Source organism: Triticum urartu, chromosome 1A (assembly GCF_056163025.1).
Source record: "Triticum urartu cultivar PI428250 chromosome 1A, HENAU_Tu73, whole genome shotgun sequence".
Lineage (NCBI taxonomy): Eukaryota > Viridiplantae > Streptophyta > Magnoliopsida > Poales > Poaceae > Triticum > Triticum urartu.
Window position 1 is genome coordinate 567,509,757 of NC_141873.1, and position 12,743 is coordinate 567,522,499.

General features: G+C 45.6%; 1 protein-coding gene across 1 annotated transcript; it reads right to left on the minus strand.

Annotated features, from left to right (window-relative positions):
* Positions 1-8,275: 8,275 nt before the first annotated feature.
* On the minus strand, positions 8,276-9,041 carry LOC125539428 (uncharacterized). Its single transcript, XM_087541541.1, has one exon. The coding sequence runs from the start codon at positions 8,986-8,988 to the stop codon at positions 8,482-8,484; it is 507 nt and encodes a 168-aa protein (XP_087397667.1). The 5' UTR covers positions 8,989-9,041; the 3' UTR covers positions 8,276-8,481.
* Between the last annotated feature and the right edge of the window lie 3,702 nt (positions 9,042-12,743).

Sequence of the window (12,743 nt, forward strand, 5' to 3'; positions counted from 1 at the left end):
TTCCGTAGCTCATCCTCAATCCAATGGTCAAGCGGAGAGAGCCAATCAGGAAATTCTGAAAGGGGTAAAACCCCGGCTTATGGTTCCTTTACAGCGAACGCCGGGTTGTTGGGTAGAGGAATTGCCTTCAGTGTTATGGAGTATCAATACTACACCCAACAGGTCTACGGGTTACACACCCTTCTTCATGGTTTATGGAGCAGAAGCAGTATTACCCAGTGACATCCGTCATGACTCGCCCCGAGTGGCAGCTTATGTTGAAGCTAACAATGAAAAAGCCAGACAAGATGCGCTTGACTTGTTGGATGAAGAAAGAAACTTAGCAGCAGCACGGTCAGCAATTTATCAACAGGACCTGCATCATTATCACAGCCGCTGGGTCAAGTCTAGGACTTTTCAGGAAGGCGACTTGGTGCTCCAGCTCGTCCAAGATCTTTCAGATGCACACAAGTTATCCCCACCTTGGAAAGGACCCTTTGTGGTCAGTAAAAATTTAAACAATGGGTCCTACTACCTCATTGACGTTTGAGAGCATGCAGACTCACGTAAGTCGGAAGAGGAGACCCGTCAGCCGTGGAACATTGCTCAATTTCGGCCATATTACACCTGAGCCACCGGCTCTCAACATGTACATACATTCACGTTGTATATACTATGATAAGCAATAAAGTAAGACCATCGGTCTCTTTTCTTTTCAAAGATTATGCATCTTTATTATTTTTTATTCACGAATGACTATTAAGGAGCTGATCATATTTGAATCAACTTTAACCTTTCTAGCCCGGCTTATGATCGTATTCGAATCTAGCTGCAAATCTCAAGGTCACTTGGGGGCTTCCTGTTCAAACATAGGTCGTATTCGAACCAAAGAGAACATAGCTATCGTAACCCTCTTGATCGGCTCAAGGCCAAACTCACTTGGGGGCTTCTTGATCGTATCTGAATCATAGCTTAACCCCTTTTGAGCCGACTTGGATCGTATTCGAATAAGGGTTGTTAAAAACCTCTCAAGGTCATTTGGGGGCTTCCTGTTCAAACATAGGTCGTATTCAAACCAAAGAGAACATAGTTGTCGGTACCCTCTTGATTGGCGCAACGCCAAAGCCACTGGGGGCTATATGGTCGTATTCGAACCTTAGCTTAACCCCTTTGATCCGGTTTACTGATCGTATTCGAATCAGAAACCCCCAAACTTTTACAGGGTTAAAATTATGTGTTGCTTGCCTTTGAATTTTTGTTGTTTCAAAATTACAAATAAGATAGTATGGCTTTCTTCGCCGGCTCAATTATTGGACAACACAGCCGCCTGGGTTATTCAAGCCGGTGGTCTAATGATCCAAAGGTATGAGCTACTAAGATATGATGATTATTGAATATTCATGAAGTATTAACTTTTATACATATTGAACTATCAAATTCATCACCCGGGTTATTTAAACCGGTGATCTAAGGATCAAACAAGGATAAGGTATGGTTCTTACTTATACGCGCTTACCGGCTGCATTAACTCAAGAGTTAGTATTAAACCTTATCCTTTATTTATATTTGTCTCTGTTTTTATTTGAGGTGGATATATGGGCTGTAAATTAGGTGTTTAAGCCCAGTTGGTTCTAAACCGCCTTGCCAGGTTTTTTCCTTATTTTCACAGGAACAGAAGTTCAAACATTGCAGAAACAAGCATTAAACGATGCATAAGAAAGCATTAAACATTGGCATCTGGAAGCATAGATTCATGTAGAAGTGTTTTATGCACGATGGCATAAGCAAACATGCGGTGTTTCAAACAGCTAAGCTATTACAAGGCTTTATAAGCCCATGAAGATGATCACTGTCCTTCCCTCGCCGGTTCAGCATCTTGAGTCTGCTGGAAGTTGGATTTTGACCAATCAAAGCCGTTCATGGCGACAAATTCAGCTTCATCGTCAATCAGGCCGACCGGGTCAATTTCCGGGGCAAATGTATCTTCTCTTACAGGTGGGATCAGATCGGCTATTTTGTATGAAGGAGTGGCCATCTTCTTATTTTCACTATCAAAACCCGGCTGGTACTTGTCCACATTGGTGTCCTCTCCAAGACTAGTTGCCTGAGACCGGACTTCACGGACACAGGCTATGAAATCATCCTGACTAAAAGGAGACCCGTCTTCCTTCACGGTAGGATAGCCCCTTGCTACGTCCGTCGGGTCTAGGTCTGGTACCCAAGCCTTGGCGCGGCTTAGGGCAGTCAAAGCTCCGGCTCGCGCACAGGAGCATTTTACCTCTTGGAATCTAGTAGGAAGGATGGACAGCTTCTTCAGGACATCGCTAAGCCGGTTGGGTCCTTGATCCGCCAAGTGACTCTGCTAAAAATATATACAGGTGCACAATGGGCTTCAGTTTAATCAATGGGTCTTGGCTCAGATTTTTGCTTCGTGGACCTGTATATATTTTTAACAGAGTCGGTTGGCGGATCATATTCCGGTTTGACAAAAATTATATTTAAGATCAATTCAGACAACTTACCAAAGATAGCAGCAACCATCTGAGACACCCGGCCCTTCAAATTGTTCAGCTCTATTGAAATTTCTTTCAGAGCTATTTCGGCTGTCTCAGCTCGGTGGGTCAGGAGTGTTTTCTCATTCTCCCAAGTTTTCTCTTTGGCAGCAAAGCTGGTCTTCAAAGTCTCCGTTTCAGAAAGGCTCATTTGCAATTTGGAGGTGGAAGATTTAATTTCTGACTCCTGACTTGCTAGCCGGGTCTTTACGTCAGTCAGTTGGGAGTTCAGTTCAGACAAGGCATTCTGTGAAACATTCAGATAAGTCAAGATTTGGTTTTAAATTCCAGTATCCAAATTCAAAATTCAAAGTCCCAAGTACTTTACGAATAAACCACTTGGCACTTGGGGGCTAATGTATACCAAATCAAATTTTTGCGACTCTACCAATATATTTGAAGTCCCAAGTCCTTTACAAAGTAACAACACTTGGCACTTAGGGGCTAATGTGCGCAGTTCAGCAAGTTTTTAAAGGTTAAACCGGAGTGTTAAAGTACCTTAAAGACAGTTTTAAATTCTAAAGTACCGATTCATTAATGATCAAAATGAACCGGTCCTTGGGGACTATGGGTGAAGTTTTGTTCTATCAGTACAAGGCAAAGATTCAGAGATAAAAGTTTCGGCTTATATTCTAAGTCTACAAGTTATTTCGTTTCTCTTATAATCTGAAGACTTGGGGGCTGAAGGAATATTAGTAAACCGGAAATCACATACCTCATACTTCAGCTGAAGCTGCTTGACCATCTCAATATCAGACTCACGACTGGAGTGTACATGACTGAGATAGCCGGATAAGATATCACTGGCATTGAGACGGTCATAGTTGGCGACATCAAAACGAACCTTCTACCGCTCCAATGCTTCTTGCTTTGCTGTGCACCGAGCCAACACCGTTGGATTCCCCGGCTCAACAAAGCGGCTCCTAGTAATTGAACATCTGGAGCATGTGGAGATGGCGGGTCGGTTGAGCTTGACGGTCCGGTTGTAGAAGGATTGATAGTGGCGTCATCAAGAGACGACTCCGGAGGATTTGCTTCATTGGCAATTGGCGGGTCTTCTGGGGTGTTAGTTAATGGAGAGGGCAGCCTAGCCGGGTCAGATGCTAGCACTGGCGGGTCTTCTGCCGGTTTTGCTGCCTTCGCCTTCTTAGATTTAGCCTGGCCGCTAAGGAAAAAATATTGCAGGGCAGTCAGCATCAAGATACAATTGATCAAGCCGGAAGAAAAGAGGATTTCTGATTACCCAGGAGCAGTCTTAGAAGCCGGAAATTGTGTTTGCGATGAATCGTCTGAGGAACGAGACACCTCCTGAAAAGGTAAAAGAAAGGAGTTAAAAGAAATACAAGGAGCAGGATTCATTAAAACAAGTTAAGGACAGTAATAAATAAACCTCATTCGGGCGTTTCTGAGGGGTCTGTTGAAGGATGACAGCCGGTTCATCTTCAATCTCAACTTCACGGCGGCTTTCATGTTGCTGCTTTTTCAAATGAAAGTTGGGATCCAAGTGAGCTAAGGGGTTAGAAAACCTTACTTTACGAATCACTCGTCGAACTTTGTGTCTTGGTAAGGGCTCTGAGTCGGAGGAAATGATAATTACCTCTGCTTCCCTGGCCTGACTGGCCCTAGTGTCATCCTGGTAAGGATCAGTGTCAATAAGATTAATAAAAAAATGGCCAAGAGAATCAAGGGCTACCTCCGAGTCAGACGTGTCATCAAGCTTCATTAGATCTTCAGCAGTAGTTTTCTTCTTTTTCTTGGATTTCCGGGTCGTCTTCTTGGTGTTCATAGCGGCGGCTTTCGCCTTCTTGGCAGCTTCGTGGTCATATTTCACCTTCCAGAAGTCAGAATTGGCCTGCAAAGACAAGAAAAAAGATCAGTATTAAATATTAATAGCCGGGCAAAACACGAAGGAAAAAAGATCAGAGTATACTTACTTCTGGAACCGGGTTGAGCTTGCAGAAGGGATTCAACCCAACAATGCTGCAGTCTTCATATTTTCCATTCACCAACAGATTTGACATTGAAACAATATCTTCTTCGGTGAGTTCAACCGGGCTGTGACGAAGAGAGTCATCCGGGTCTCCACCATATTCACACATCAGTTTTGAACGACGGCTTAAGGGAATAATCCGCCATGAGATCCAACAGCGGGTTATATCGACTCCGGTTAAACCGTTCCCCAACAAACCGTTGATTCTTCTGATAGAGGGAAGCAGTTTCTTGCGTTCAGTAGCGGTAAGTTTATCTGGCAGTACGAACTTAGAGTCAAGACAATCGGGGCGGTAACCCGACAGTGGTTTCTCGTTGGCAGGTGAGATATCCTGACAGTAAAACCAAGTTTGGTTCCAGTCCTTTGGGTGACTTGGTAAAACTATGAGAGGGAAGACAACACTCTGCCGGCGCTGAATTGAGATGCCTCCAAGCTCTAAGCTAAGTCCGTTGGTGCACTCATTCTGCCGTTTCAGATAAAAATATTCTCTAAACAGTTCTACAGTCGGCTCTTGCTGAAGATAAGCCTCACAGAGCACTTGGAAATTGCAAATATTGGAGATGGAATTAGGCCCAATGTCCTGAGGATGAAGTTTTAAAAAGTGAAGGACCTCCCTGAAGAATTTTGAACCGGGCGGTGAGAAGCCACGGTTCATATGGTCAGTGAAAACAATGACTTCACCATCTTTGGGCGGAGGTCGTTCTTCGTCCGGGTCAGGGGCACGATAAGACATAACGTTTTTCTCTGGTAAAAATCCAATGGTGACAAATTCTTTCAAGGTGTCATCAGTAACTGTAGAAGGGACCCAGTTGCAGACTGTTGGCGCTTTTGACGGCATGATGAAAAAAAGGGACAAGCTGAAAAGAAAGTAATTTGCCGGTTCAGGTTATTGGTTGATTACAGGTTAAAAAATGATAGTACAGATGAATAATGGCAGCTTAAGTAAGGGCTAATGACATATAAAGGAAAATGAGCCGGCGTGATAAGCCGCCATGACTAAAGACATTCAAAGTTTGCCTGAGTCAGAATTGGCTAAGTGCTGTGATAAACAAGTTTCACAAGTTGTTGTTATTATTTTGGATCAAGATGGTTCAAAAAAGGAAAATAAATCTAGACCTAAAACTGGCACAGACGAGTTCGTCAGTTCTAAACAAAGCCTCTGAACAGGGAAAGGAATTTGTTTGCATTTGAAGCAGGTGTGAAATAGCTGCCGCATCGGTTTTATACTATTCAAATATCAAGAAATGGCGATAGTGATGAAATCTATGAAGAGTTCATGACGAACAGTGAAGAACACCAAGGAACTCGAAGGTCCTAATGCGGATCTGATGTCGAGGAAGAAAGAGACTTACAGATGCAGAGTTGCAGCGGGGGTTCGTTGCGTTTTTCTTTGGGTCGAATCAGATTGATTCGGCGGCCTGAGTCGATGAAGACAAGATCTGCGGCGGCGGTGGCAGAGCTCGAGCGGCAGAGAAGCAGCGAGAGGAAGAAGACGACTGAAGGGGGAGAATGGAAAAGACCTAGGTCGTGCCTATTTATAAGGAAAAGACTGATAAGTGGGCGCGAGAAACAAGGAGACCAAAACATGGTTATCCAGCTACCCAGGCGCCTCGATGTTCGGAAAGGCATTAAAGATAAAGATCCGTTAAAAGATGACGTAGTAGTAGGTTTCCAAAAAATCCGGAGATGACGTCATGGCAGGTTACAAGGAAATTTCAGTAAAGATAAGAAGATAGATTTTTTTGGCTAAGAATGGAAGTTTGACAAAGAACAAAGTTCAAAGTCAACCTGGGGCCTAATGTTGGGGATATTACTATCAGTTGAGACCCACCCAGGAGGGGTCGGGTCGGCTTCAATGGCGGGTTACACAAGAAGCTCAGTAAACATCCAAGTTTGTAGTTTATTAAGTTTTATAGAAGGCCCAAAGGCCTGGGGCCGGCTTAAGGCCCGCTATTGTAAGTAAACCGCCATATGTAAGGAAATACTTGTACAGAAAGGCATGTAAAGAAAGTCACCGAGCCGGACACGATTATGAGCCGGCCGGGACTCTGTAAGCCACCTGGCGTCAACCCATGTATATAAGGGGACGACCCGGTGGCGGTTTAGGGCAAGAAACAACCAAGTCGATAACCAAGCCGGCGAGTTGAGCCTCTTGGAAGTCGAAACCTCAGCAATACCAATCCCAACTAGACGTAGGCTTTTACCTTCATCGTAAGGGGCCGAACTAGTATAAAACTCTCTCGTGTCCTTTGTCCTGATTAACCCCTTTAAGCTTCCTAGTGCGATGGCCCTACGACTAAGTCCTTGCTCTAGGACATCTGCCGTGTCAACTCGACGACACTAACATTTCATGTTTATCACAGTATGGCAATGAAATCGAATCCTGGAGTAGTTTCTACCTCATCTCTGGCATGCAACTGGAACGTACACCTGTCTTTTGATGTGCTCTACTGGGTAGTGTTATCTATCACCGAGTGCGTCAGCAGCATACAGTGTCATATTTTGAACTTGTCTTCCTGCCAGTGGCGGAGCTAGACCAAAACCATTGGGGGGGGGCGAAACGTAAATGACAAAGAGCTGGGGGGTCAAAAGGCTAATTTTCACCTCATCCTGGCCCTTCAAAAAAATTCTTCACAGTTTTCTCCAAAGCTGGGGGGAGGGGGGGCCACGGCCCCCCTCGGCCCCAACATAGCTCCGCCGTTGCTTCCTGGTACTGGAAGTCTCATGCATGTTGTTCAGGATTACTCGGTGACCAGGAAGACAGGTGTACCATACAGTTAAATAACATGCATGAGACTTCCAGTACCAGGAAGCAGGAAGAGTTTTTTGAACCTGGCTTGGAGGAAAAACACATTGTTTGAGCTATCGGTAAGCCAGGTTGCCAATCTTTTCTTTGATCAGATAGGGGCCATAGTACTTGAGGGATAATTTATGATTGGCTCTACTGACAACTGACGACTGCACATACGGCTGAAGTTTTAGAAAAACTTGATCTCCAACAACGAAGTTGTACTCGTTTCTCTTCTTATCTGCTTGAGACTTCATGCATTGTTGAGCACCAGATGTTGCTTAACTGTATTCAAGACAACAAAATCTATGCTCGATCCAATCCGCAATGTCAGTGGGGACATTTTTCTGATTTAACGAACATTTTTAAAATGCATGGTCATTTTTTGAAGCAGTGAACATTTTATGAATGTATAAACTATTTTGTAAGTCATGAACAGTTTTTGAATTTTTAGGATATTTTTTCACTCATGATTTTTTTAATTGGCCAAATTTTGTTCAATTTCATTAACAAAAATTAATACATGAAATTTTTAAAAAATCATGACATTTTTTATTTCCCATATATTTGTTTTCGAAATTTTGAACATTTTTTGAATAAGCAAACATTTTTTGATTTATTAAACATTTCATTTTTTATTTTCAAACCTTTTTTATTTCCAAATTATTTATGTAGAAAAACGAAAACGGAAAGAAGAATTAAATATAAAAACGAAATTTAAAAAAAGAACGTCCGGACATGTGCCGGCCCAAACGGGCATGCTGCGTCAGTAAAGCAACAAAGTCCAGTACCTCTAATTACAGAAGTTAAATCATACCCCACAAATAATTTGACGGTGGACTATTCACTCATGCCAATTGTTCTAAATTTTTCCAAGAAACTAACATTTTCCTCACAAAAAGAATGCGGAAAAAATGAAAAGGACTTTAACAGGATCGAAATTAAAATAATGCTTCAGGCTGTCACTACAAAAATTTGAACTTTTAATTGGAGATCAACACGTTTAAAGATTCGTGGACTCGGGAGTACAATAACAACATGATCTTCATTGGAGCAAGCGCCTGCACTGGATACACATCCATCGGGATCCAGTTTACACCTCCTTCTGCTGATCTTGGGCAAAACAAAGGGGAAGAAAATTTCAAAAAAAAAAAGAAGACCATCCGTGCGCTTCATGAATCGAAGTCATAGAGATAATCGAGGCGCCCGTCGACATCCTCGGCCGCGTCGAGGTAGTACATCTTGATCTCGCTGTGCCTGAACTTGCTGCTCCCCTTGCACGCCGCTCTTCCCCCGAACCGCGCCGGCGGCGGCGGCGGACGAGGAGCCTGCACCTCCTCGGGCGCGAAGGCATCGTACTCCCATTGATACGGCACGGCCTCGAACTTGAACGGCGACTGGCACGTCGTCGTGCAGTAGTACCCGGAGTACCCGGCGCCCAGCGGCGGATGGAGTTGCGGCTCCGGCTCCTCCTCCTCTTGCGCGAGGGCGTCCCTGCCGAGCGCGCGGAGGCCGCCGGACTTGGACTGGTTCGTCGGCTTCCGGGGCGCCCTGATGAAGCCGCCGTTGGCCACCACCGGGCCGTCGACGGCGTGCACGGCGCGCCGCTTGCCCTCCGGGTCGACCAGGGAGCGGTCGTACACGCGCACCCACCCTCGCTGCCGTCCCTCGCGCCGCATCTTCGCTCGTTTGCTTCGTGGGTTCTGTCTGTGCGTCGAGAGAGACCGCAGGTGCCGGTGGCCTATTTATACACACGACACGCCCCGGCGTCGGGCTTCCCTTCCTTGGCGGCCACGGGTTCGTGCGCGCCGGTTCGTATCGTGATCGGGAACTTGGCGTCCAAGTTCCGTGCGATTTGATACTCCAAAAAAAAAAAAGGTTTCGTGATTATTGTTCGGACTTCGGAGCAAACCGTATTGTTGGTTGATTGGTTGGGCTAGGCTGGACAGTCAACCATATTGTACTCGGAGTCTGTTGACCTCAAATTAAAAGTTCATATTTCAGTAGTACATCTTGAACCTTTATGGTCCTCGTCGGCCGGCTGATCATGATCTAAGTTGAGATTTCAAGATTGTCAAGCGTATGGTCTAAGTGGAGATTTCCTCCTCGTCCTCCTCCGAAAACAATGATTATCGTGGTTATTATCATCGAGTTGCTCGTGTCGTTTAGACCTATCTACGTTAGCTGTTAGGTACTCCCTCCGTAAACTAATATAAAAGCGTTTAGATCGCAAAATACACAGGAGCTCCTGGGTGCTCCACACCCCTATACGAATATTAAACGTAGAAAATACCAAAAAAATAAAGAATATCTGAAATTTCAGGATATCAAACCTGTTGTAGGGTGGAACCCTAAGTGGGGATCTTTCACGAATTGGAGGGGAATCCCCAAAAACAAGATGAACACAAGAGAGAGGAAACACTCAAATTGACTAGATCCAATCACACATATGCTAGATCCAACAACACACAAGAGTTCACAATGATCCAAGAACAACAAAGAAAAGATACATGGTACTAGTTCATCCCAATCCTATGAGAAGAGAGGACTTGATGATCCTATGATGGGGATCCTTCCCTAGATGGGGTCTTGATATCCACAAGTGGATCTTCTCCAAGAGGAGGGCTTGATCTCCAAGAGGAGGTCTAGATCTCCTAGAGGAGGAAGATGAGCAAAGCCCTCTTTTGTGTTCTAAATGATTTGCTATCCCTCACAAATGGTCTAGGTACGGAATATATAGGAAGGTGGATGGAGGGGACGAAGAGGAGGCCCAATGGCAGCTCACATCCGTCCATCCTGATGGGCCCGTGCGCACGGGGTGCTCCAGCGCCAGCTCCCTGTGTAGTCCGTGCGCACGGGGTCTTCGAGGCCCATGGGCACGGGGTCGCCTGGGAGGTGCAGAGTTGATCTTGTTGCACTCCTTCTTCCTCCTTGTGGCCTTGTGGTGCTTCTCCTACTCCTTTGGGGTGTTCCTCACCAGCTTGTGGTCGTCGGTCTTCGTAATTAAGGACACATAGAGCACTTTGGTGAGGTAGCAAGCAAGTCCAATGGATATTCATGATATTCCCGAAGAAGAGCGGGTTCACCTTAATTCCAGTAGGTCCACTTGGGACTCAAGTTGCTATAACGGTGTACATGGTGATGTCCGTAGGACGCTCCGCATCATCCCCTCCCCCTTGGGAAAGATCCGACCTCGGATCAAAATCCAAATCACCATGGGAAAGAGATGATGGCTCGTGTAGAAGTGGACGGTCACCAAGCATTCGTCGTCTTGTAGTTCCAAATGTGTACTCTCCAATGTCGCCCCATCTTGTGATTCCTTCAAAAGAAGCACGAACAACAAACACTTGGAAAAATAAATGTGGTTAGCATTAGTGCAAAACCAAGCATTCAAGTGGTGATTCACCGAACAAGTGTCGTCATCATGCATAGCATATGGTGTAACCAAGGATTGTGACATGGCATGAAAGCACATAAATTGAACGAAATCAAGGACATCATGAAAACAAGCATGTAGATGTGAGGTAGCGATGCAAATATGTGTGTCAAGAGAATAAGCATCTACCTCAAACTCATAGAAAGCATGCATAAGGCGCTCCACAAATGGTCTATGGTATGCATATGAAGCATTCACAACACCAAATATAATGAGGTGTCTAAACACATGTTGCAAGTGCAAGACAATCCCAGCATAATGTGCATGGGGTGTAGTGAATATAGTGGCACTCAACACAATAGAAAGAGCAATTGTTCAACATGTGCGAGGCAATCATAGTGTTCAAGTAGTGCAAGCTAGTAGTGCGAAAATGCAACATACTAGAAGGAATCATGGCAAGCATGTTGTCGGTGTCAAAACCGGTGGATCTCGGGTAGGGGGTCCCGAACTGTGCGTCTAAGGCGGATGGTAACATGAGGCAGGGAACACGATGTTTTACCCAGGTTCGGGCCCTCTTGATGGAGGTAAAACCCTATGTCCTGCTTGATTTATTCTTGATGGTATGAGTATTACAAGAGTTGATCTACCACGAGATCGGAGAGGCTAAACCCTAGAAGCTAGCCTATGGTATGATTGTATGTTGTCCTACAGACCAATGTTGGGGATATCGCTTATCGGGAACTTATTGGTCGACCTATGATAAGTGGTAAATCGGCCGGCCGATTTATCGTCATATCGGTTGATTTATCTTCCGATATATCTTATCGGTCAGACACTGGTAAGCGATAAATTGGCTGATTTATCGGAATATCGGAAGATATCTTGAACAGTGCTACGGACTAAAACCCCCCGGTTTATATAGACACCGGAGGGGGCTAGGGTTACACAAGGTCGGGTACAAAGGAGGAGATATCCATATCCGTACTGCCTAGCTTGCCTTCCACGCCAAGTAGAGTCCCATCCGGACACGAGACGAAGTCTTCAATCCTGTATCTTCATAGTCCAACAGTCTGGCCAAAGGATATAGTCCAGCTGTCCGGAGACCCCCTAATCCAGGACTCCCTCAGTAGCCCCTGAACCAGGCTTCAATGACGATGAGTCCGGCGCGCAGTATTGTCTTCGGCATTGCAAGGCGGGTTCCTCCTCCACAGAAGAGTTCGAATAAATGGATAGTGTCCGACCCTGCAAAATAAGTTCCACATACCACCGTAGAGAGAATAATATTTCCACAAATCTAATCTGCTGACACGTCTTGGCAACATGACATCATGCCATGGCGCGGTGATCATTCGAACCATTTTTCTTTAACTAGCCCCGCATATAACGCGAGGCAGTTTCTTGACACGTCTTGTCAAAGCAGAGATCATGCCCCCCTTATTACGGGATTCTCATCAATACGGGCGTGGGTAACCCAACTGCGCCATCAATTACGGCGCTTGGAGGATAAGCGAGTTTACCAGGCTAGTGGGGGCGCATAGTTTCGACCGCCCTTATAAGGGGATAAGGTTTAACCTTTTTCTACCCACGCCTTCTTCCTCCTTGCTCATCCATTCTTGCGCACTCGAGCTCTAACACCCGAGTCCACATCCTTCTCCCCAACCTTCTCCAAACATGTCCGGAGAGGGAGGCAAGTGGATGGCTTCCTCCGTCATGGAGGGTCACATCAAAAAGCTGCACGGAGACGGATACTTAGCCGCGAATATCGCGCATCGGCTGCCCGCTGCGGGGCAGATCGTTCCTACCCTGGAACCTCGCGAGAGGGTAGTTTTCCTCCACCACTTCCTCCGCGGACTGGGGTTTCCCCTCCATCCATTCGTCCGCAGTCTCATGTTCTACTACGGGCTGGACTTCCATGATCTGGCCCCGAACTTCATCCTCAACATTTCAGCGTTCATCGTCGTGTGTGAGGCTTTCCTCCGCATCCGGCCCCACTTCGGCCTGTGGTTAAAGACCTTCAATATCAAGCCGAAGGTGGTGGGAGGCCAACAAGCGGAATGC